We start from the raw sequence: 24,586 nt of genomic DNA, 5'->3' as shown, positions 1-24,586 counted from the left end.
TAAAATATATAAACTTTGAAATTGGGGCGAAAAGGTGGCCAGGCAATTGAAATTGGAACCTATTACTGGACCCCACAAGCCCAAAAACAACCTGCTGTTAATTTGGACTTTTGTCGACAAAATCGTCAAATATTGGGATGCCTGGAATATTGGAAGGTCTGAAACTAGGATTCCAAAAAAATGAATTTGGAACACGGAAAGGCCGAAATTGGGCCAAACCCTACCCAATTTCTGGACATGCCCGTTTTTGGTTGGGCAACTTTAACCGAAGGCCCAAAAATGGGATTTGGCGATTGCGCCAAAAACTTAGGTAATATTCACTTTTTAATTATTTAACAATGGCAACCTAAAATTATACAGCAAAAGAAATTTAAAAGGGAAATTTACAATACGTTGCTAAAAAACAATCTGGGCGACAAATTAAAACTTTTAATCAGTGGCGTATCCTATTATTACCTAGGTCGGTGTACAATTAAAACCAAAAAATTTATGGTTAAAATTCCGTAATTACGATCTAAAGCACATCGCAAGCGTAAATGAGGAATAATGTTTAGGTATAACAATTTTAAGCCAGTAATTTGCCTTTTCGTTTCAGTCTTGTTATTTTGCATTATTGTACGTTAAAAAAAAATGTTCAGGAATTCCGAAAATGGACCACCACAAAATGTGGCACAGGGTTGATAACCCAAAGTAGAATAATAACAGTTTAATGCAGTTCGGTGCAGTTCAGGGCGGCTCAATGCAAATTCAGTGCGGCTCAGGGTAAGCTCAGGGCGGCTCAGTGCAGTTTAGTGCGGCTCAGGGTAAATTCAGGGTGGCTCAGTGCAATTTAATGCAGTTCAGGGTAGACTCAGGCCTGTTCAGTGCGGTTCAGGGTAAGCTCAGGGCGGCTCAGTGCAATTCAGTGCAGTTCAGTGCAATTCAGTGCAGTTCAGGGTAGACTCAGGCCAGTTCAGGGCGGCTCAGTGCAGATTCAGGGGCGCATCCAAAAAAGGAAATTTTGCGTGTCGAGATTCGGCGCAGATATTGTCCTGGTAGGGGTAGAAATCCATTTCCCGGTACAGTTTTTGCCGGTGTGGACTTTGTGGACATTGCCAACTCTGGTAATAGCTTTGAACAAAAAGGTAACTTGAGTATTTGGTGATTCCCGCCAATAGTTAAGTTAATAAACGTCCACGCTCACACATACAGTGACAAGGGGTGGTTTTTTGGCCTGCACCCGTGCTACAGATCCCTGCGAACAACTTTAACCCCAAGGACTCGCCACCCGGGTGTCCGACGTCTCTACCTTGCCATCTTCACAATGCTGGCTTCTTTGACCAATACATGAACCCGATTGCTTTCGAGGAGATACAGTCGAGTAAAGTTGGGAGAGAAGGATAATTCCAAGTCCAGAACGGCAAAAGACATGAAACATAAGGAGAAGGTGTAATTCAGCAAGCCTGGACACCAATGCGTATTGCTGACAGGACGTGTATAAGTATATCTAATTCTGCCGTGCAAGGACTACTATTGGGTAATTTAACCACTGACTCCGCAAGTCCTCTAGTTCCCATTCTGCTACTACCGCGAGCTCTGGTTAGCTGCTGTACCTGGGCCTACACCAAAGTACCTAGACAGTAGACACCGGAGTGGGACGGTTGTCTCAAGGTTCTGTTATCTCTTATTTTCTGCATAGCTCATTCCAGACTCTAGAGCTTTGCTCTGAGCGCACAAAGTCCAGTTGGTTCGCGGAATTATTTAACAAAATCCGGATTAGCGCGTGATGGTTCTTTGAAATTGACCTCTCAGGCTCTCAGAAAACATAACCAATCAGTTACTAACTAGCAGCCCAGTGGCGATATCCTCGACCAGCTTGCTCAATGGAACCGGAGCAATAATGTTGAAAATGGCCACGTTGGCTTTGATCTCTTTAAAGATCCAATTGCGTATCTCAATGGCGACGAGCGAATTGATCCCGTACGACGGCAGGCTCTTGCCCGGATCGATCTCGTCAGCCGACACCTTGAGGGACTGCGCCACCTTGTGCGTCAGCATCTCCTCGACGATCGCCGAGACCTCGCCGCCCGCGCGAGCGACCCTCGCCGCCTCGAGGCGGTGCTGGAAGGACGAGCCGCGCCCCGGCCGTCGCCCGCTGGCCGTCTGCGACTCCAGCAGCCCGTCCGCGGCCAGGACGGAAAACCGCGCATCGTCCAGGTACACGGGGCGACGGATGCCGGCCAGGTCGGCGGCCCGCAGCGAGGCGAAGCCCGTGGGCACCTGGGCCGGGATGGCCGGCCGGCCGGTCAGCTGGTCGAGGATCGAGATGCGGATCAGGTCCTGCAGCTGGCGCTCCCGGATGCCGAAGTGCGGCGCCCAGTCGCGCAGGTTGTCCGTCAGGCCCGTCTCGGCCAGGACGCCGACGTCGTTGACGATGCCGAGGTCCAAGGCCACGGCGGGCTTGCCGATGGATCTGCGGTGTCGGGCCAGCGAGTCTTGAAAGGCGCACCCGGCGCCGTAGTTGCTCTGGCCCGTGTTGCCAAAGTAGCCCGCGAACGAGGCCAGCATGGTGAAGAACTCGAGGTCGGGCAGGATGTTGTGCAGGTTCCAGCTCGCCTGGATCTTGGGACGGACGGCGTCGCTCCACTGTGAGAATTCCATATTGGCAAAGGTGCAGTCCCGGAGCACCATGGCGCACTGCACAACTCCGCGGACAGGACCGGAATCGCTCTGGCAGCTGGCAATGGTTCGAGCAAGCTGCGAAGCATCGGCGGCGTCGCAGGCATACGCCGTCACGCGGCATTGGAGGGCCTGCAGCTCGGCGACGAGGGCTCGAGCAGGCGGGGAGGACAGCCCGGAGCGGGAGATGAAGCAGAGCTTGCGGGCGCCCATGTCGACGAGCATGCGGGAGATGCTGCGGCCGATTCCACCCAGGCCACCCACGAGCAGGTAGGTGGCGTCGGCGTCGAGTCGGGACGGCATCGACGCCACGACCGAGAAGGGGTTCGGCTTCAGGACGGGCACGGTGGTGTCCCCAGACCACGAAAAGACCATTTTGCCCATGTGCTGGCCCGTCTGCATGAGACGAAAGGCCTCGTGCACGTCGCCGATGGGAAAGACGCGACAGGGGCTGGGCGGCTTGACGAGGCCGCTGCGGACGTAGTGCAGTGCTCCGTCGAGAAGGCGGCCGGCCAGGCGCGGGTTGCGACGGACGATGTGCTCGAGGTCAAAGACCGTATAGGTGGCGCCGACCTCGTTCCCGGGGGGCCGGACGCTGTCGATGGCCGCCTTGCCGACTTCGACAAACGTGCCGCCCGGAGCCAGGCACTGCCAGCTCTGACGCAGAATCTCGCCGGAGAGGGAGTTGAGGACCATGTCGACGCCGCGCTGGCCCGTCATCCGCTTGACGGCCATGGCGAAGCTGGTGTCGCGGGAGCTCAGCACGTGGTCGTCGGGGATGCCGTACAGGCGGCTGATCAGCTCGCGCTTGGCGGCCGAGCCCACCGTTGCAAAAACCTCCATGCCAAAGTGCTGCGCGTATTGTATGGCCACCTGGCCCAGCCCGCCCGCGGCGGCGTGGATCAGCACAGACGGTCGCACGTCGGTCGTCTCGTTCTCGTCCATGCGCGCGATGCGCACAAAGGCGTTGTAGGCGGTGCAGTGCACCACGGGCAGAGAGGCGGCCTCGGCGAACGACATGGAATCCGGCATCTTGCGGCACGCAGAAGATGGTACCCGAACCAGGGAAGAATGCATGCCAATGCAGAGGCAGACTACGCGGTCGCCAACATGAAGCCCTGCCACAGAGCTGCCAACTCGTGTAATGATGCCACTGCCTTCTGCTCCCTCCATTGTTCCCGGGACGCGGCCCAAGGCGATGACTATGTCTTTGAAACTAAGATTTGGTCAGCTTTGTGTCATATCTGAGGCTCTGAGCGGCGGGGATTGTGTGTGACCTACTTGAGACCAGACGCTTCCACTTGAACTTCGACTTCGTCTTCCTTTAATTCAAGGCTTTCGTTTTGGTGTTCGACAAAATGAAGAGTTTCAAGCCTTCCTCGCTCAGCAATGTCTAGCTTGATGACGGGTCTGTCCTTGTCGGGGATTTGCTTTGGGCTTTCATGAGGATGATGAGGTAATATCCGCGCCTCGCTCACAGTCCCCGTCTTTTTCTGGACGTAGTCGCTGAGCATCTCCTCCTGAGCGACGCGGGAAGTAAAAGCGACGAAATCATCACCCAGCACCTCGACTCTGAACTCGTGATCGCGCGTCTTGTTCATCGCGAGACGCATAATCACCCCGGCCATCTTTTCGGCGTCTGCTTCGACCCGCTGGCCAAAGTGTGCAACCCTGAACGAGACCCTGGCCTCTTCGCTCCTGAGACTCCGCGAAAACCCGTCAACGGCACCCCGGACGGCGATTCCTTCAGACTCGGAGGTTTCGCTGGTGATCCATAGTATCTCGCTCGTGTTCGAAACAAGGGTTTTGACCTTGGCAAAATCGGCTTCGTCGAGCGTCTCGATGACTGCGCTGCTGATTTCGACAAGCGAAACAACGTGGGCGTTGGCGGGAATGTTGGCAACGTCCTCCCACCGGCTGGCTGTGGTGTCGATCCCGATTTGCTGGAGGTGCTTTTTCAAGTGACGGCTCACGTCGGCTTCGAGGGCGGATGGCTGGTTCGAATGCAAGACAACGGCGGCACTCCTGGATTTGGAGAGAAGGGGTGCCGGTTCTTTTCCAGCGGCTTTAAAGACCAAGAGGCCCTGTTCAGTCTTTGGGTCATGGATGGACAGCAGAGGCCTGGCGTTTCGCTCCGTCAGAGCCTTTTCGGCAACTTCAATGCAAGTGGTGATGCATACAAAGCCCAGAGGACTCTCCTTGTCGAGTTTGTCGGTGATTTTGGTCAACAAAGCGCCAAACTCTCCGTCCGGCGGAAGTTGCCGAAGGACGACAACGTCCACCTGCTTGTCACTGGAGTCTTTGCCCCCAGCTGTCGACGAATACTGGATACCATCCCTGGTACAAACTGCAGTTTCCCAATCCAAAACATGATGCCATGGAAGAGAGAGTTTTGGGGCGAGGGAATCGTCGGGATCGACTCCAATTTCCAAAACTGAAGCCTCTGGGAAGTTGTGGCACAGGATTTGCATGTACTAAAGAGATGCGAACTGTTAGTACGGAGTTTTGTAGGCAGCCGTTTGCCACATTACGTAAAACGACAAACGACAAACGACAAGCGACAAACCACTCAAGCAATTCCACAACATCAAGCCACTCGCTTACCTCATTCAAAGCCTCCCCCTCACCATTGATGCGATTCAGAATCACGTTTCGCAGATCCTCCTGGCGAGACAGCAAAAGCTCCAGCGACGGCCTCCACTCGATCCGGCCGCAGATCTTGTGAGCCTTGTCCAGCGCGCCGACCAGGTCGCTCGGCGGCAGCTGGCTGGCCTTGAACCCGCGCAGCAGCATGACCGGCCTGCTGGACTCCTCCTCCAGCGCGCAGATGTCGCTCAGGATGTCGTAGTTCCCCCGCGGCACGGCGTTGGAGCATACGTGCAGGCGCCGTCCCACCTCGCAGGGGATGTCTGCCGAGATGACCAGCTCCTCGATGGCCGTGGGCACCGGCGTACGAGAGGGGAGGCCGAGCGCGGCGGTGATGGTCTGCAGTACGGGGTCAAAGGTGGCCGGGTGGATGATAAAGGGCCGCCGCTCGTCGCTGGCGCGTTTCGACGAGGGGTTCACGACGTCGACGGTGCAGTAGCTTTGGGACTTGCCCATCCAGATTTCCGACATGTTGCGAAAGGCGGGGCCGAATTCGAGCCCGATCCGAGACAGCTCCATGTAGAAGCTCTCTGGGTTCTCTCGCCGGCGACAATCGGCCCTGGCCCGAAGCAGACGCGCCTGCACCTCCCGATCGGCCTCGGCCAGCTCGTAGGCCTCGGCGGACCCGGCCGCCGGCTCATACTCGACTTTGAAAAGGCCGGTGCAGACCTTGGTGATGGTTTTGCCGTCGGTGCACGACGAAATGGTATAATGATGCCAATCCGACGAGGTACCCAGAGAACCCGGGGCTGGCCTCACGCATATCGTAATCTCGATGACCTGGTCCTCGCCTGGGGCCGTGGTGGCGGCCAGAAACTCAACCTCGCGAAAGTGAAAAGCCCGCAACTTGGGGCTGCTGGAATCCCCGGACCCGTCTTGGCCCGTCGTATCAGCGGCCAGCTGCCGGGCTGCCTCGACGGCCATGGCGATGTACCCGACGGCGGGGTAGACGATGACGCCCTGGATCTTGTGGTCGAGGAGCCAATCCTCGTCGCTGGGGCGGATCAAAGCCCGCCACAGATGCTCGCCCTCGACCAGGGTGGGCAGGGGCGTCCCGAGGAAGCGGCTAGGGGCATGTTGGCGGTGGCGATGTTCGGTCGTCAGCCGGGATTCACTCCAGTACGACCTTTCATGGTTCCACTGGTAAGGGGGCAGGTCGATCAGCTGCTGCAGAGGAACGCCGTCGAGGCTAGGCTGGTTGACGGCGGCCATGTGGATGTTTTCCCCGCGGGCCCAGAGCTCACCCGCGGCGGCCAGGCTGGTCACCACCGCGTCCTTGTCCCTGCTCAAGACGGAGAGGTAGGGCACCGTGACGCCGGCCTTGGACATGATGTTCTGGCAGGGCGCGGCCAGTGCGCCGTGCGGCCCGACCTCGAGCAGGAGCTGCACGTTGGCCTCCTTGGAGACCAGCATGGCCTCGACCGCCTGGGCAAACAGGACGGGCGAGATCAGGTTGCGGACCCAGTTGGTCGGGCCCAGCGCCCGCTCGTTGAGCACCGCCCTGCCGGTCACGGTGGAGAACATGCCGCGGCCGGCCTTGATCGGCTTGGGCGCGATGTGGAGGATGCGCATGAGGTACTCGTCCGAAAGGCGCGATTGGTGGGGAGAGTGGTAGGCGGCATCGACGTGGAGGCGTCGGTTGAAGACGCCCTGCTCCGTGATCAGCTGCGACGCCGCCACGACGGCCGCTTCGTCGCCGGACAGCGTGACGCTCGAGGGCGAGTTGACGCAGCCGACCACGACGATGCCCTTGGACCGCGGCACTTGGGCGATCAGGGCCTGGGCGGCTTGTTCGGACATGGCAGCAGCCAGCATGGCACCGCGGGGCTGACTGGTCCTGCCGTCGAGGTTGCCGCGCCAGTACGCCGCCGCCCAGGCGTCTTCTGCGGAGAGGGCCCCTATCGCGTAGGCCGCGGCCATCTCGCCGCTCGAGTGTCCGGCGACCGCTGCCGGCTGGATCCCCCAAGAATCCAAAAGATCCACCAGTGCGACCTGGAGTGCGGTGCATAGAGGCTGGCTGTATTCGGCCCTTTTCAGATTCGATCGGTCCTTGTCCGCAGACAGCTCTTGCAGCACCGACCACGCACACCCGAGGCTCTCTCGGAAATACTCATCTGCCCGCCGTAGGCTCTGCGCAAAGACCTCGTACCTCAGCAGCTCGATGCCCATGCGAGCCCATTGTGCCCCCTGGCCCGTGAAGATCATGCCGATACGCAGGCGGGAGCCGTCGCTGCTCGTATTGCCCGCTGCGGCCCTGAGGATGGCAGGCGCTGACTCGGAACTGCTCTCTGAGGAATCGGGCACTAGCTGCGTGCACAGGTCTTGTATCTTGTCAACGACCATGAATGAGCGGTACGACAAGTCGGCTCGCTTGGTCCCGAGCGTATATGCCAGCCGCCCCAGATAGGCCGCCTCTTGCTGAGATGACGGCAATGTTCTCTTCAACCATTGCTGTAAGTATTGCTCCAAAGCCTGTGCTTGACGTCTAATGCCGTCCTTGTCGGCGGCGCTGACCGTGACGAGTTGGTAATGTGGCCCGGTGTGGAATGGTGGCCGTATGGGTGGTTCATGCTCGTCGTTGCTCGATGTGCCTCCCTCGTCAATGATCGCATGGGCAATGGTTCCGCTGGCGCCAAACGAGCTGATTCCGATGCGTCTCGGTTGACCAGGCTCCTGGTGCCATGGGGAAAGCGCCTGGTTCACCTGCAACTTCCACTCGTCCCACTTGATCTTGGGATTTGGATCTTTGATGCCGATGGTCGGTGGTAGTTGTGCATTTTCCAACATCAGAATCGACTTGACCAGTCCTGCTATTCCAGCCGCCGCTTCTAGATGACCAATCTATTTGATATCTTGTTAACACTGGTAAGCTCTAAAATCATCATGGCATATCCCAAGGACTTACATTTGTCTTGACCGATCCAACGAGCAGCGGCTTCGCTCTCCCTACCGTGCCCATGGCCTTGGCAATGGCCTCAAGCTCGGCTGGGTCGCCAACCCTGGTCCCCGTGCCGTGAGCTTCGACGTATCCAGTCATGCGCGGATCCAACCCGGCGTCCGCATAAACCGCTCGAATCAGGTCCGCTTGCGCATCGGCATTGGGGAGGGTGATGCCGCTCGTCCAGCCGTCCTGGCCTACACCACTACTCCTGAGTATCGCACGGATGGAATCTCCATCCTCGAGCGCCTTTTTCAGCGGTTTGAGGATGACGGCACCGAGGCCTTCTCCCCTGCCAAAGCCGTCGCCGGACGCGTCGAAGCTTTTGCATCTTCCATCGGGCGACAAGAACAGCTGGTTGGAGTAGTACATGTAGTACTCTGGGTTGAAAATGAGATTGGCGCCGCCGACCAGGGCCATCTTGCAGTCGCCGGCCAGGATCGCGTTCCTCGCCTCGTGCAGGGCCACCAGGCTGGACGAGCACGCCGTGTTGACCGTCATGCTGGGCCCGCGCAGGTTGAAAAACCACGACACCCTCCCCGAGATGTACTCCGGCCCCGTGCCCGTCCAGGTGTGCAGGGGCGCGGCTTCTGCGTCTCGAAAGAGCGTCTCGCGCCAGTCGTTGCTGTTGACGCCCATCCAGACCCCCGTGCTGGAGCCGTCGAGCTGGGGAGGCGTCACGCCCGCGTTCTCAAACGCTTCAAACGCCAGCTCCATCATCAGCCTCTGCTGCGGGTCCATGGCTATGGCCTCGTCGGCCGTCACGCCGAAAAAGTTGGCGTCCCATCGCCGAATGTCGGACGAGAGAAAGTGGCCACCGTCGGTGCGGGAGGTGTTTATCCCGCCGCCTGGTCCGGACGAGAAGGCCTCGACGTTGAAGCGGTCCTTTGGCACCGTGGAGTGCGCGGCTTGGAAGATGTCAGCGGCCAGGCCCCAAGAGCTATGCAACGAGGTTTGAGGCTTGCTTACATGTTCCCCTGCAGAGCATTTCCCAAAACCCGTCCAGGTCCTTTGCCTGGCCTGGGAAGCGGCATGATAGACCGATTATGGCGATTGAGCGCTCATCGTTGTTGATGCTGATTCTTTCCATCGTGTGACCTTGAGGCGCCCGTCGACGTTGGACTGGTGGGAAACAGGGTCAACTTGTCAAGTTCAAGGGCAGTGGTAGGTGGGCTGAAGTTCCAGCCATGTGCAATTTGTGTCGGGTTTTCAATGCCCATTCAGATCAAGAGAACCTATGCGCACAAATGTATTTGATCCGATGTCCGCAAAATACCACACGACATGCGGCCCTTGCGCTAAGTTTGAAATTTGAAGCCTATACAGTCGCCAGCCACAGTATAATACAAGTTATACAACACCTTTTAGTTGAGCAGTTGCACGGCATATTACTCTGCACTGCTGCAGCTGTCGTAGCTTATCTAAGCTTTTTCGCAATTTTCATTAAATTCAGGAAAGGCTGCAACGATACCAGGCCTTGATTCGAATGGTGTGATTTATACCCGTCTAATTCGTCTGTTTTCCACTTATACACTCAAATATCGGCCAAATCAGGCTTTTGTTCTAGAAATCTACCAAAGAAACCTTGGCCTTTCTAGAACACGACTCGCAATTGAGTTTAGTCCTGTTTCTAGAACGACATGTTGATATCTTTCCAAAGCTTCAACCAGACTTTAAAATGTTTAACTGCGACTAGTGAAATCCACTTAGACAATTAAGTTATATGGAAAGTGCTGCAGCTTGCAGGAGTGCGACCATTTGAAAACAAACATATACGAATACTCCGTACCTCGCATCTAACCTCTTGCAGCCATGCAGTCTTGAATCATAGATTGTAGCTTGACTAGGAGCAGTATTATGAGATTATATCAAAAAAGACGTGAAGTTTAAATTCGACCTCTGTCGATTCTAGCCCGGTGCGCAGTCTATCTTCATACTGGCAACTTGTCCCTGTTATGGAAATACATCTTATCTCTAGAAATATTGCCAGAACCTAGTCTTGATATGTTCATGACACATTGAAATCAAGTTTTTGCAGACCAGCTAACAAGATAGATGATCCATGGCAACTGGTAACAAAATAGTAATGCTTCCTGACTGGAATCAAGTATTTTTGCTATCCGCCAGGCGCCACCTGTGACATTCGCCATTAGCTGTCCTTTTCATTATCCTGAGCAGTGAGAGGGCATGTAACTCCAACTGCTGTTGCTCGCTAACTTTACCAGAGGTTAAACTTCTCCTGGTCGCAATAAACTTTACGTGTCGCGTGCAGTCTTTAATGTTGTAGGAATAAATAGGATCCATTTTGAACAGAGAACCCCGTCCAAGACCATTCTATGCTCGTATGTACCGTCAGTGGACACCATCTACTATAGCGCGCTTGATCAATCATGGCACTCACTCCCATGGTCGAGGAATTGCTTGCCTACACACGCAAGTATGACGCTTTTGTAGCCAACGGCAAGCAGTTCCCCAGTTCCCGTGAGGAGGACGAGGACTATGTCAACACCCGGCAGGCCATCATTGACGGTTCGCTGCGGCTCCGCATGGCGGACATGACGGTCGACCAATGCCTGCATCAGTACCTGACCAAGGTGAGTAGATCCAGGCAAAAAGGATCCAAGACTTCCCTGCTGACTGGTGGGCCAGGCCTACGACGTTGCCGTCATGAGGGCGCTCACCGACCTCAACCTGGCCCAGCATGTCCCGGACGAGGGCATAACGTTTGCGGACCTCTCTCGGACGGTGGGCATCCACGAGCGCGCCCTGGCCAAGATTGTGAGGACTGCCATCTGCCAAGGCGTGTACTGCGAGCCCGAGCCCGGGCTTGTCAAGCACACGCAGGTGTCCAAGCTGTTTGCCCTCCCGGGCATTCAATCTCTGTGCCGCTTCACCATCGAGACGGTCCTCCCGTCGATGGAAAAGCTGGTCGAGGCCTCCAGGGGGTGGAAGGGCGACCAGGACCCGCCGCAGTCGGCGTTTGACCTCGCACACAACAAGGACGGGTCCATGACCAACTTCCCCGACGAGGCCTGCTTCAAAGCCATCATGAGCCCCGCCGACGCCAAGGGCCTCGCCTCGTATCCCCTCTGGCAGGAGCTGGACAAGCCGGGCGCGGTCTTTGTCGACGTCGGCGGCAACCACGGCTACGGATCGCTCGCCATCGCCAAGGCCACGAAGCATCTGCGTTTTGTCGTCGAGGACATGCCGGCTCTTGTGGAGCGCGCCCAGAGCCAGGAGTCGCAGCCGGGGGGTGTGTTGGTGGATGGCGACGCCGGCCACCGCATCGAACTAAAGGCGTACGACATGTTCTCCGGCCCCCAGCCGGTGCGGCAGGCCGATGTGTACTTTTTCCGAGCCGTCTTTCACAACTGGTCGGATGTCAAGTGCAAAGACATCCTGCAGAACCTCATGCCTGCGCTCAAGGCGGGCAGCCGAATCATAATATGCGACATGGTACTGCCTGAGCGTTGCGAGGTAGCCGACGAGCAGCACTACTCTCGGTGGGTGTAGCCAAACAATCTCTACTTTTTGGTAAATTATGGGACATTTTGCTAACCAGCTGCAGCATCTCGGATTTGACCATGTTTGCCCTGCACAATGCCTGTGAGCGCAGCGCCCAGGAATGGAAGGCCTTGTTCACCACTGTTGACCCGAGGTTCTGCATCAAGGAAATGTATCCAGTATGGCCTGGCTCTTACCAAAAGTTTATCCACGTCACCTTGGAATCTTGAGAGGCTAAGGAAGCCCGCAAATTACTCAAGTTTAGATTAGGATTCAAATGAGATATTTGTTGCGGAAACCACCAGTTGGTCAAGCAAAAGCTATTATGGTTCTGACTGTGCACGAGTCAACTACCTCAGTAACATTAAACTCCTTGGCAAAAGCAAAAGGTTACGCGAAATCGGAAGTTAACATAAGCTCTGGCGGAACGGACCTTGATAGTATGCACGTTCGTTACACAGGCGGCAGGCCGGGGCAAACTTTGGTTTAGCTTGATTTGGAATTGTACGACTCGCACTTGAAGTAATTTCAGGGACATTGCCTATAGCGTCTAAGCTTTTATGGTTTCTCGATTGAGTTTCTCAATAGCTTTAAAAACAAAAGAAAAGAAAAAAAAAAACTTGCCATGGTATATCATTTGCGCTAAACTACCGCGTTTTGAAACACGGCTTATACAGGGTTCTACACCAAGATTTCGACCATCTGGTCCGTCCACCTCGCATTAAACTTCCTTCCAAACTGTCCGGTCTCCAAGCTGATAATTGTTTGTCAACAACTACCATCATGCACGCCACCCGGACGCTGGCCACCGTATTCCTTGCCGCTGCCAACGCGGCCGGCAGCGTGGACTCGGATACCGACGCTGGAGGCCCAAACTCAACGTCGAATGTGCTCACCCGCGACGTGACCATCATCGGCGGCGGCGTGACCGGCAGCTACGCGGCAACCTGGCTGCATGATAGAGGGTACAGCTTCGCAGTGGTTGAGAAGCAGAGCAACCTAGGTGGACACACGCAGACTTATACCGACCCTGCCAGCGGCGTGGCCATCGAGTATGGCAATGTCTTTTTCCAGGACACCCCGAAGATGCGCGACTACATGCAGCGGTACAACGTCAGCTTCTCCCAGATACCGCCCATCAACGACCCCAGCCACGCAATCAAATATTACGACTTTAGTAGTAGTAGTAGTAGTAGTATTAGTTAACGCCGGGCTCGGCCCGGCTTGTTAGCCGGCCGTTAGCAACCTCCCGAGGGGTATCTCGGCGCGCGTTCTATCTTCTTTATTTACACAGGGGGAAAACAAGGAGGGCAGAGGCGGATCGTGCCTGACCGGGTTCGGGCCCGGTCCTGCTTAGGGGGTTAGTTCACTGACGCGACCCCGTGCCTAAGGTGCACGGAGGGTTCGTCTGACGGCTTGTGCCGTGAAGTGTGGGTGAAAAGGCAGTAAGTCTATTCCTCGTCAGAGTTCGAGTCGTTTACGATCGGTGTCCCTAGGCGTAAAGTGCGTTCGTGGCGCGCGGGGCGCTGGCGGGCCGCTCTGGGGCGGGCGCTGAAGTAGTTGGTGGCTATCGAAAACGCCTGAAAGCTTGTCGGTTGCCCGAGGCTTGTCTGGAAGAATTTGCGGCGTTGGGCGCGGTCTGGCGGCCCGACCGGCCGGTCGTTGTCAGGCCACGGCCAGTTTCTCCACACCGCCCGCGAATAGCGGCAGTGCACCGGGTGCTCAGGGGAGGTCCGCTTCCAGCACCAGGCACACGAGGTGTTTGCATCCTGGTGGTTGAAACGGTCATGGTAGGCCTTGAAATCGCCGTGGCCGGTCCTCATGGCCAAATAATGGCCCAGTAGGGGTCTTGGCAAACGCAGTTCCTCGGGCTCCTTTCTCGGTGTGTATTGGAATTTCCATTCCCTATATGCGGGGGACCGTTCACAGAGTTCTTTACGCCACCAGTCCTTCTCTATATTCGAAAGAATGGCTCTGAGGACCGTGCCGGCACCGCTATACGTGGTTTGCTGAGCCCTCGGGTCTGGGTCCGGCGGTCCGGCGGAGCCGGCCTTGGCCAGCTCGTCAGCCCGGTCGTTTCCCGGGATTCCCTGGTGCCCAGGGCACCAACGGACCCGAACCTCGGTACCTTGTTTTCGGAGTAGATCGACAAGGTTATGGAACTCCAGAAAGGCCCATTGGGACGAACGCGGCGCGTCGCCTCTAAGACCCCAAATAACCGAGGTGCTGTCCACACAAATCCAAATCCGGGCGCCTGGCTGGGCCTTGGCTGCCGCCTGTAGCCCTTTTAGGGCGCCAATCGCCTCGGCGTCGAAAACGTGGCTTTCCGGCGTAATAGATGCGGAGCCTGCGGCAAATTCCAGGCCCGCCCTAAAAGCCCTTGCATTTCCTACAGTAAACTATAGTCACAGGGTTGGACCAGACCCTCTAACGGACAGGCCAGCTAGAGCCCTCCTAGTCGCTGGATACCCAGCCTGCCACGTAAATACAAGGTTTGCACCTTAAGCCTACCGCATCCACAAAAAGGCCTCTTGGTAGACCGACGCGCGCATCCGTCCTCTCCGGCTAAAATAGCGTCTCTTCCGCCTAACATGCCGACGACATCATCTGCCCCGGTGTACGTCCCTAGTGCGAGTAGAAAGCTTCGAAAAGCCGGCGACACCCCGTACATGTCCATCCACAGCTTAGTCCCCCGTTGGTTCCTGGGCTAGCCCAGCGCCACAATGTGGACATGAATGCAATCGAGTTCTTCCCGTCCTCCAGACCCGGCGCAGATTCCCAGTGCGAGTGAGAAGCATGGGGCGCCTCAGTCACACTATTCCACCACGGCCCACCGTCCACGGGGTGTACCAAGGGTGCGAACCAAGGCCGTGCCCACGTTTCTTGCTTCCCGTTACCCAAAGCCGTCTCCAGCAATGGGCCGACCACGTCTTGCTGTCGGGACCCTTTGGAGACTGCCGCGCCGGCACAGTGCTTCCGGTCCACGTACAACTAACCAACCCCCGTAACGGCACTACCTCCTCGCTGCAGGCAATCCCAGAAGGTGTGAGGGGGTGAGAGGGTGCCCTGTCGATTCGAAGAACCGTCGGGTGGTTCTCAGCCTAATTTCCCTTTCTTTTAAACCGTATTGTCTAGCCTTCCGGGGAAGGACGCCTGCCTTTCCGGCTGGCAAAGTTTTTTGTGCCACGCTGGCTCGCATCGCGAGATTGGGCCTTGTCTTGTGCGCCTCTATGCGGGTGGCGCGCCGAACCGCCGATCGGACTCTTCCTTCACCGCGATCAGTGGAAAACTCGTCAAAGGGGAGATCTGTCGATTATACATGGGTGTTGCGAGGAAAGGCGTTCCGTGTAGTGACGGTGCTTAGGGCGACAGGTTGAAGAGTTTTTCGTGTGTGCGCGCCTGTTAGGGCTACAGGCGGAAGTCCCGCGCAAACGTTAACAGCATGGTCCGTGCGCCCATACTGAAAATTTTGTGTACGGGAGAGAGTTCATATTACGACTTTAAAAGCGGCCAGGAGGTCGGCTTTGAACCGCCTCCGGGCCAGGCGGTGCAGGACGGTCTGGACCGCTGGGCGAAGCTGGTGGAGTCCAATTTCTCATACCTGGACAGGGGATACTACCTCCCGGACCAGGTACCCGACGAGCTCATGATTTCGTTTGCCGACTTTGTCAACATGCACAGCCTGGGCGACATTGTCAACACGGCCTTCCAGATCGGCCAGGGGTACGGAGACTTTATGCGGGTGCCAACCCTGTACGCCGCCAAGATACTCAGCCCGGCGCTGGTCCGCCAGAGCAAGCAAAAGTCCATGCTCATCACCCCCGACAACGGGCTGCTGTACAGGCGGTCGGAGGCCGAGTTTTCCCAGAGCGGCAGTCTCTTCCTGTCCAGCACCGTGTCGAGACTCGATCGCTCCCTCGACCAGGACGGCTACATGAGCGTGTGGGTGGAGACCGCAGTCGGCGGCAACGCGACCGCCAGACGGGCGACCAAGATCCGCACGCGGAAGCTGCTCGTGACCATCCCACCGCCCTCGGCCCTCGAGCCCGGCTTTGGGCCGTCGGCAGAGGAGCAGTCTCTCTTCTCGCGCTTCTCGTGCAACCACTACTGGGCCGGGGTGGTGCGCGGCGCCCAGCTCCCGCGCCTCGAGATGCAAAACTGCGACCGGTCCAACCAGGCCGCCGTCCCCACCATGCCGGGGATATACGTGTTTGAAGCCACGCCGGCGCCGGACCTGCACACCTTTTGGTACGGCGCCCAGGCCGCGGTCGAGAAGCAGACCCAGACCCCCGCGGGGGTCAGGGCCGAGGTCCTGGCGACGATCCAGCGGTTGCGGGGGGCCGCGGGCAGCCCGGCGGCGACGGGCGAGGGCGGCGTCGAGTTTGTGGCCGTGGCGGACTACAGCCCGTTTGCGTGCATGGTCGACGGCGCGGCCATCGGGCAGGGCTTCTACAGGCGGCTGTACGCGCTTCAGGGGGTCGGGAACGTCTGGTGGACCGGCGCCGCCTGGCACACGCACGACGCGAGTCTGTTGCTGGATTTTACGAGCGACGTGCTGGCGAACATGACGGGGGTGAAAAATGGGTAGCTTTTTCACTAATGTAACTCGCACTAGCGTAATACGCGTATTCTAGTCTAGTTCTAGACCTATTTCTAGTTGAGCTATAATTACAGTTTGACCAACGATTTTACTCCTCTACACATGGCATAAACTCAAGCAGCAGTGTCACTCTTGAGTAACGCCTTCTGCTCTTGTAGCGTACAGTGTGCACCATACTTTTGAAAATCTCACCCGCGAATGCTTTTAAACAGCACCCTACGCTTGAAATCCGGCATGTTCTAAAACATTTCCTCGTCAGCGCGCAGTTAACAAGGTTACAAATTGAAAGCACAAGGTTTTCAGCTCACTCACCATGTTTCCCATTTCCACATTCGGATACCTTTTGACCCCGTCCGGCCCGGGGACGACGGAGACCTCAAAGTTGAGCAGCATGTGCAGCAGGATGAGCTTGATCTCGGCGGCGGCAAAGAAGCGACCGGGACAGGCGTGCTTGCCCCACCCAAACGCCATGGTCCCGTGCGTCACCGACGCGAACTGGAGGTGGTTGCCCCCTCCCTCGGCGTCCTTGGAGCGCAGCCGGGTGAAGCGGTACGGGTCGAACTTTTCGGGGTCCTGCGGGAACAGCGCCGGGTCCCGTCCGATGTGGTAGACGGGGACGGCTAGCATGGTGCCCACGGGGACCGCGGTGCCGTCGGAAAAGGTGAATGGCTGCATCACCCTGCGGCGGGCCGAGACTGAACAGCGGTGGTCAGACTGAGTTACATGATTAGGTGGTGGTGGGTAGGGGACAAGACACATACGCAGGTCAGCTGGGTTGAGCCGTTGAGACTCCTTGCAGACGGCGTCTAGAAGCTTGAGGTCAAACAGCATCTTGGATGTGATTTTGCCGTCGTGCTCCTGCAGCACACGATGTATCTCCTCTCGCACATCTTGCATGATTTCCGGCTCGGCGGCGAGGTCGTAGAGACTGGCGACAACAAAATCTATTAGAGACAATCTCAAGCTGCGGATCTGCCAAAATGAAAAAAGGCAGCATTCAACTCACGTTGCTGTCGCCGTCAGGGCTGTCGTATGGATGGCCACAGCACTCAGCGCCAGCTGCAGACGAGCAATATCTCCATCGCCCTTGATCTCATCCGGAAACTGGTGGCGGTTGTCGATGAGCCACTGAAGCATGTCATCGGGGGCCGGCTGGCTGCCCGGACCAGTATTCCTCTGCCTTTGAGCGATCGCCGGGCCCAAGAGGGCGGCGATGCGGCGGTGGGCCTTCCAGACCCGGCGGACCGGTGGCACCAGCGGCGCCACGATGGAACGCAGCGCCTTGGGGAACATTTGCAGGACCAAAGGGCCGCCAAACGCGTCGGCGGCGTAGTGTGCGGCCAGGTCCATGTACTCGTCCGTCCTGCAGAAGTCGGGCCCGACAAACATCCAGCCCGAGACTATGGTCACTATGCGGACCAGCTGGTGGTGGACGTCGACCTCGGTCCAGTCCGAGGACTGTGGGATCTCGGAGAGGACGGCGTCCCTGGCCACGCGGCTCAGCTCGGGGGTGGCTTTGCCTGTTGCTGGTTAGAAACAAAAAAAAATCAACTCTGCTGATGACAGTAGCGGACGTACCAATCGAGGGTGTCAAGTCCCGTTTGACAGAGTGTATGAGGGCTTGAGAGGTCACATTGATCTGCGTGATGGAAGCTTCCACAAACTAGCCGCTTGTTAGTGTAGCTCACAGCGTTGGAAATCTGGTAGCAAAAGCAAACCTCTTCGAATGGCGCATGGGGACTGAGAACTTCCTCGCTGGCCGATGCATATGATTTGAGCAAATGGTATGGAACGCAAACATAGTAACCTATCCTGTTAGCCGCCTGCGTCCAAATAGTTGTGTGGGTACTGGGTTCAACACGTCTTGCGACATTTTCAACAGCATACCTTCAGGGGAAAGCACCCTGTACAGCGATTGAAACTTTTTGTAGCCGTCTCCGTACAGTCTTTTTGCATGGAGTCTGTACTCTTGCAGCCTTTTTCTGGGGCGTGCCTTGGCCCGAACACGGGATGTGCTCAAGATCGTCCGGCTTGCGGCGCCGTGAGATGCAGACTGCAGTCAACAGTGCAGCAGCCAAGAACACAGCAATCCATGGTCTCTGAACGAGCAGATCAACTCCTGGCCGGACGACAAACATGATGGCTTGGGTGGTAGGGTTGGGGCAGAGAGGCGTGAAATTCAACTGACAACAGGATTGTAATACAGCAACGCTGGAAGAAGAGTGGAGCCGTAAGAGTAAGCCCACGATGAGGGTGCAGTCAACTAAACACAGGGGGCTTCCCGATTTTGTGCTTCGAGAAGCTTTTTGTCGTGCACTTGGGGGGTGGGGGAAGGTGTTTTTTGCTTAATTTATCTACTATGGTGGCAGGGGTAAAAATCGATCCCCCTGTACAGTGTCTGCTAATATAGACTTTGTAGGCTTTGCCGATTTTGGTAATAGTGTTAAAGAGAAATAATTAAGGTATTTGGTGGTTCCCATGAGCAGTCAAGCTAACAAAGGGCCAGGACCCAGGCACACGCATACGGTAACAAGGGGTAGCTTCTTTGCCTGCATCCGTAGTATGTAAGTCGCAACATCGGGTCGGTCCGATATCAACTCATCTCTAATCAGCTAGGCGGTAAACTCATGTCGATTCAGACTTTTGCACATATGGCTACTGGAGCAGAAAGCTTCTTTGGATTTGACTTTGAAGCTGACGAGTGACTCCAGCTTACCCGTGTGTATATCTTGGTTTATGTGTGCGTGACTTGAACGAGGGACCAAATCGATCCAATCCTGCCATTTCCGGGTCCAAAGTCTTGACAATGTCTCATAAACCGACAAAAACTGGCTTTTCAAACCTGACGAATTGCATCAGCCAAGATATACCCGAGCATGGTGTACCTTTTATGCCACGGCATGAGCATTTTGGTGCGGCTTTGACGGCCTTTTGGCCCCGTGGTGACGACCAACTTGAGTCCTTCAATGGCCACGTAAACAGCTCGGTGAATGCGTGACTAGATACATGTCAGAGGCGGTGCTAGACAGAGCGGTTGAGGTTCTCGTGGACTGTAATATATATCTCTTCCAAGTACTTTAGCTTTGTGAAGACAAAGTGTGTTTGGGCATCGCACCTTTGGGACATGATATCTACTATCACACCTGATTACCGAATAAATTAGTACTTGTTACACTGTAGTAAAATCAAAATGACAAACGAGGCGCCTACTCTCGGGACTATCCAGGTCCTGCGCAAGGTATGTGTAATTGCAAATTCGGCCCATTGTTAGATCTTGCTGACCATTGTGATTTGTGAAACTGTCTCTGCTCTAGGTGCTCGGATATTCAAGCCGTGCCGATGCTCTGCTCTTAGCTGGCGGCACTATTGCCTCGGCCGTCCAGGGGTTGCTGTTGCCAATAATGGTAGGATAGCTGACCTGTGACCACTGACCATGTGTAACACAAACAATCAACAAACACTGACTGAACTAGACAATTCTTTACGGCTCGCTGGCTGGCGACTTTGCAGGCTTGACGTCCGGTCAGCTTAGTCGCGACACCTTCCTGGCGCACCTCGGCTCCAAGTCTTTATACTTTGTTTACCTGGCATGCGCCGAAGCAGTTGCCAGCTACGGCATCTGGATGGGCTTCACAGTTGCGGGCGAGAGCATCACAGCCAAGATCAGGTGGGTGGGACCCAGAATAGAAATCCATGCAAGTCTGCGCGTGTCTCTAACAAACAAAAAAAAACGCAGGCAGAGAACCTTGGCCGCCATTCTCGAGCAAGGCGTTGCCGGGTCCAGCAAGCACGGCCCCGGGGCCATGACGACGCAGATCGGCGCACACTGCGACACGATGCAGGAGGGGATCTCCAGCAAGCTCGGCCGGGTGCTCGCCGCCGTGGCGGGGGTCATTGCGGCCTTCGGCATCGCGTTTTCGCGCGACTGGAAGCTGTCCCTCATGATGAGCAGCGGCCTGGTCGCCTTTGGCCTGGTGGGCGCGGCCGGCGGCAGGGCCATCAAGCGGTCCACGGAGAGGTCCATGGCCACGGCGGGGGAGGCGTCCAGGATCGCCCACGAGGCCGTCAGCGGCATATCCTGCGTCATGGCCAGCTCCGCGCAGGGCAGGATGACGGACAAGTACCTGCAGGTGCTGCGCTCGGGTCTCCGGAACGCGGCTGCTTCGAGGGCGGCGGGCGACGCCATGATGGCTGGCATCGGCTGCATCGCGACTCTGCTCTTTGCCCTGGCCTTTTGGCAGGGGTCCAGGCTCTTTGTTTCTGGAGAGGTGGACATTGGCGACGTCCTGACGGTCCTGCTAGGTGAGGCCTTTTTTTCTTTTTGCACATCTGTCTCGGTTTGCTCCTTGCTGAGTACTGACACATATACGCACACACGATTAGCAATCCTCCTCGGGACGGCCTCGCTTGGCATCGTTGCACCCAGCGCCCAGGCCCTGACCAGCGCCATCGCCGCGGCCGAGCAGATATTTTCCATCATCCACGCCCCGCTGCCAATCACCTCGAGACCGGACGGCGGTGAAAAGCCCGTCGAGCTGCAGGGCTGTTTTGCTTTTAGAGATGTACATTTCAGCTATCCGAGCCGGCCCGACGTCCCCATCCTCAACGGGCTAGATCTGACCATCGAAGCGGGCAAGACCACCGCTCTGGTCGGGGCCTCGGGCTGTGAAAAGAGCACCATATTCAGCTTGCTGCAGAGGTTTTACGACCCGCAGTACGGCACCATCGAGCTCGACGGGCATCGCCTCGACGAGCTCTCGGTGGAATGGCTGCGCAGCAACATGGCCGTGGTCAGCCAGGAGCCCATCCTATTCAACACCTCCATCCACCAAAACATCGCATTCGGCCTGCACAAGACGGGCTGTCGCTACACGCCGGAGAGGGAGAGGTTGCTGGTCGTCGCGGCGGCCACCAAGGCCTGCGCGCACGACTTTATCGTCGCGCAGCCCGGCGGGTACGACACGGTGGTCGGCGACCGCGGGGCGCTCCTCTCGGGCGGGCAGAGGCAGCGCGTGGCCATCGCGCGGGCGCTCATCTCCGACCCCAAGATCCTGCTCCTCGACGAGGCGACCTCGGCGCTGGACACCGTCTCCGAGAACCTCATCCAGGCCGCCCTGAGCGCCGCGCGCCGAGACCGGACCGTCGTAATGATTGCCCACCGCCTGTCGACCGCGCAGAGCGCCGACTGCATTGTGGTCCTGGGCGAGCAGGGCGTCGTGGAAAAGGGGACGTACCAAGAGCTCGTCGCGCGGCGCGGTGCCTTTTTCAACCTCGTCGAGTCCCAGGGCGTCGCCGCCGACTTGCCCTATCGCCAGAATTTCGGGGTGAGCACCGTGTCGCTGGTGTCGGGGACGGGAACGAGGATGGATGAAAAGAGCGACGCGGCGTGTTTGGAGTCTTGTGCAACCAGCGCGCCACACAGAGTAGCCGAGGAGTTTAGACCATGGCAGGTTTTCAAATTTGCGGCTCGGGTCTACCTCCAGTCCCGCCATCTTTTCATCTTTGGAATTTTCTGTGCTGTCGTGTGCGGTTGCACATCCACGATGCAGTCGTTTGTTGTGGCACAGGTAAGAAGAAAACCCTCCTTTACCACTTTTTGAAGCAGAAAAGAAAAGAAAAAAAAAAAGAAAAAAAAAAAAGCTAACACACCTAGGCCATCTCTGCATTTGGCGACCGCCCCCTTGGCTTGAAATCACTCCAAAACATCGATCACTGGTCAGCACTGCTTATTGCCGTGGCAGTTGTGCAGCTCACGGCATCCATGATGAGGGGTTTCAGTCTGGCCGTCTGCACGGAAAGGTTCATCCTTCAAGTTCGAGACAAAACGTTTGGTCACATGATGCAGCAGACAATGTCCTATTTCGACTCGCACCCTGCCACCTCCCTGACCACCATGTTGTCGTCACTGCCCGGCGAGCTGAACGGAGCCGGCGCCTCGCTCATTGGCACCTTCACCATCGGGCTGGTGGGCCTCGTGTCGGCCATCTGCCTCGCCATAGCGGTGAGCTGGAAGCTCGGCCTCGTGTTCACGGCCGTGGTGCCGCTGCTGCTGGCGTCGGGCTACCTGTACGGCGCCTTTGCCAGCTCGAGAGAGCAGCAGGGCAGGAAGCTCTACGCCGACGCCGTGGGCTACGCGACCGAGGTCATCGACGGCATGTCCACCGTGGCCTCGCTGCAGCTGGAGGATTCGGTCCTGGCCGAGTTCTGCGAGACCCTGGCCGCCGCCCGACGCTCGAGCGCCGCCCTGGCAAACCGCGCCTGCCTCGTGTTCGCCGTGTCGCAGGCCGCGCAGTACCTCTGCTTCGCGGCCTGCTTCTACTACGGCGGCACCCTCATCGCCTCCGGCCAGGCCACCATGCTACAATTCTTTATTTGTTTCACCGCCGTCGTCACCTCCACCCCGTCCGCCGGCGCCTGCTTCGGCTTCCTCCCCGACGTGCACAAGGCCGCCGCCGCCCTGCGCGGCATCATGGATCTGCTGGCCCAGGAACCGCCCATCGACTCCGCGACGGACGCCGCGGGTCTGGCCGCATCTAAAGTGTCCAGTCTGATCGCCCTGGACAACGTCGTCTTTTCGTACCCCGGCAAAGGTTCCGATGGTGCGCCCACGCTCAGGGGCATCAACCTCGCCGCGCACAAGGGCCAGCTGGTTGCCTTGGTGGGCCCATCTGGCAGCGGCAAGAGTTCCATCCTGTCTCTGATCCTGCGCTTCTACGATCCCCAGGCTGGGAGCGTCCTGGTGGACGGGCTGGACATTCGCAAGCTGCGGGTCTCGTCTCTCCGGCGGCACATGGCATACATCACGCAGGACACGGTCTTGTTTTCCGGCACCATCCGCGAAAACCTACTCTTCTCGGCGGCCGATCCCTCGCGCGTATCCCCGCTCCAGCTGGAAGCCGCCATAGAAGCCGCGGCGCTCAAGGACACCATAGCATCCCTGCCCGACGGGCTCAACACGGCGGTCGGGCACCGGGGCATGTCGCTGTCTGGGGGCCAGAGACAGCGCATCGCCATTGCGCGCGCGCTGATCAGCAACCCTGCCGTGCTCCTCTTGGACGAGGCCACGTCGGCGCTGGACAATGTCTCGGAGCAGATTGTGCAAAAGGCTATCGGCTCGGCGGCGCTGCACAGAACCACCATTGCCGTGGCACAGAGGCTGAGCACGGTCAAGAATGCCGACTGCATCTACGTTGTTGACCGGGGCTCTGTGGTCGAGTCTGGAACGCACAGGGAACTGCTGGCCAGTGGTGGCTTGTACGCTACCATGTGGGATCTACAAACGTCGTTGGAGTAGAGCAAGGGATAGTGGAATGGGCTTTGGATTCACATGACTAGGTAACCTGGTAACCGTACCATGCGTTGTATGGTAAAAATGCGAGGTTTTGACCGTGGCACGCTGAAAATGATTAAACGAAGATACGTATATCTTCAAGGTTTGACTGTTAGATAACAACGATCTAGAATTAGTGAATCACTACAATGTAGATATTTTTACAGTGCAAACAATTACTCCAAGGTGTAAGATTCAGAGGGCTGACCCCCTGACGAAAGGCACCATATGGCAGTGATTTGATCGAATCGTAGCGAACCACCATGATTCCTACTTTCCTTATTCAACCTACAACTTGGCTGTGCCCAATGCTAATCTGCTAATATACGTGTCGTGGTGTCGTGATCTATTTCACATCTACAGTCTTAAAGCACAATCCGAATCGCTAACCGCCAACTTTAACTGATGATAGTGGTAATAAGAATCGTGGTATCGGTGTTGTTGGTGGCGTGGTAACGGTACCCTGTGCAGATGTTTACTGTCAAGGTCTTATTCGTAGTTTGAATAACTGATCGTGTAGGTTCGTCAAGGTAGCCTTTAGTCGAATCGTTGAAGCGAGATAGCCACACCCTGTTTTGATTGCATATACCTAGATAGCCAAGTATGACTTGTAATTCGTCTGTGGGAATGAATAGTCAGTAAGTTAACCAACGAACTAACGTTGCGTACCCCCTGTTCGGCACCCCCCCTGTTCGGCACCCTGAAAATCTAACAACGAAATGCCTACTTTTATAAACTGATTTAAATATAAAATTATCAACGGACAAAAATACAATCGTTTTCACGCTTCTCCGGTTCATTAACCTCTTCTTCATCAGCTAAAGGTTCCAAATTTTCTATATCATTTTCCTGCAATCCAATAATGTTCTGTTTGTTAACCAAAAGCTCGTTTGGATCCGGAACCACCCTC

At 56.7% G+C, this 24,586-nt stretch overlaps 7 protein-coding genes across 7 annotated transcripts; 5 read left to right on the top strand and 2 right to left on the bottom strand.

Moving 5' to 3' along the window:
• Window positions 1-709: 709 nt before the first annotated feature.
• Window positions 710-940, top strand: MGG_00232 (uncharacterized protein; the record flags this gene model as incomplete). The annotated part of the gene is made up of 2 exons (XM_003718824.1): window positions 710-762; window positions 844-940. The coding sequence occupies 2 exons, from the start codon at window positions 710-712 to the stop codon at window positions 938-940; spliced, it is 150 nt and encodes a 49-aa protein (XP_003718872.1).
• Window positions 941-1,812: 872 nt separating this feature from the next.
• On the bottom strand, window positions 1,813-9,332 carry MGG_00233 (fatty acid synthase S-acetyltransferase; the record flags this gene model as incomplete). Its single annotated transcript, XM_003718823.1, has 6 exons — window positions 1,813-3,874; window positions 3,940-5,132; window positions 5,263-7,537; window positions 7,580-8,145; window positions 8,210-9,150; window positions 9,212-9,332. 6 exons carry the CDS (start codon window positions 9,330-9,332, stop codon window positions 1,813-1,815), a joined length of 7,158 nt encoding a protein of 2,385 aa, XP_003718871.1.
• Window positions 9,333-10,632: 1,300 nt separating this feature from the next.
• MGG_00234 (sterigmatocystin 8-O-methyltransferase) lies at window positions 10,633-11,976 on the top strand (the record flags this gene model as incomplete). Its single annotated transcript, XM_003718822.1, has 3 exons — window positions 10,633-10,836; window positions 10,892-11,745; window positions 11,811-11,976. 3 exons carry the CDS (start codon window positions 10,633-10,635, stop codon window positions 11,974-11,976), a joined length of 1,224 nt encoding a protein of 407 aa, XP_003718870.1.
• A 553-nt stretch (window positions 11,977-12,529) lies between these two features.
• On the top strand, window positions 12,530-12,952 carry MGG_17495 (uncharacterized protein; the record flags this gene model as incomplete). Its single annotated transcript, XM_003718821.1, has 1 exon — window positions 12,530-12,952. The coding sequence occupies one exon, from the start codon at window positions 12,530-12,532 to the stop codon at window positions 12,950-12,952; it is 423 nt and encodes a 140-aa protein (XP_003718869.1).
• A 2,236-nt stretch (window positions 12,953-15,188) lies between these two features.
• Window positions 15,189-16,443, top strand: MGG_14706 (uncharacterized protein; the record flags this gene model as incomplete). Its single annotated transcript, XM_003718820.1, has 1 exon — window positions 15,189-16,443. One exon carries the CDS (start codon window positions 15,189-15,191, stop codon window positions 16,332-16,334), a length of 1,146 nt encoding a protein of 381 aa, XP_003718868.1. The 3' UTR covers window positions 16,335-16,443.
• Window positions 16,444-16,534: 91 nt separating this feature from the next.
• On the bottom strand, window positions 16,535-18,484 carry MGG_00238 (ent-kaurene oxidase; the record flags this gene model as incomplete). The annotated part of the gene is made up of 7 exons (XM_003718819.1): window positions 16,535-16,585; window positions 16,659-17,041; window positions 17,108-17,274; window positions 17,353-17,866; window positions 17,925-18,009; window positions 18,035-18,169; window positions 18,290-18,484. 7 exons carry the CDS (start codon window positions 18,482-18,484, stop codon window positions 16,535-16,537), a joined length of 1,530 nt encoding a protein of 509 aa, XP_003718867.1.
• Window positions 18,485-19,536: 1,052 nt separating this feature from the next.
• On the top strand, window positions 19,537-23,640 carry MGG_00239 (multidrug resistance protein 1; the record flags this gene model as incomplete). The annotated part of the gene is made up of 6 exons (XM_003718818.1): window positions 19,537-19,584; window positions 19,661-19,750; window positions 19,820-20,017; window positions 20,087-20,648; window positions 20,730-21,913; window positions 22,000-23,640. 6 exons carry the CDS (start codon window positions 19,537-19,539, stop codon window positions 23,638-23,640), a joined length of 3,723 nt encoding a protein of 1,240 aa, XP_003718866.1.
• Window positions 23,641-24,586: the final 946 nt, after the last annotated feature.

Source organism: Pyricularia oryzae, chromosome 5 (assembly GCF_000002495.2).
Source record: "Pyricularia oryzae 70-15 chromosome 5, whole genome shotgun sequence".
Classification (NCBI taxonomy): domain Eukaryota; kingdom Fungi; phylum Ascomycota; class Sordariomycetes; order Magnaporthales; family Pyriculariaceae; genus Pyricularia; species Pyricularia oryzae.
The sequence above is the reverse complement of the archived record's forward strand: the minus strand, read 5'-3'. Positions and strand labels throughout refer to the sequence as shown.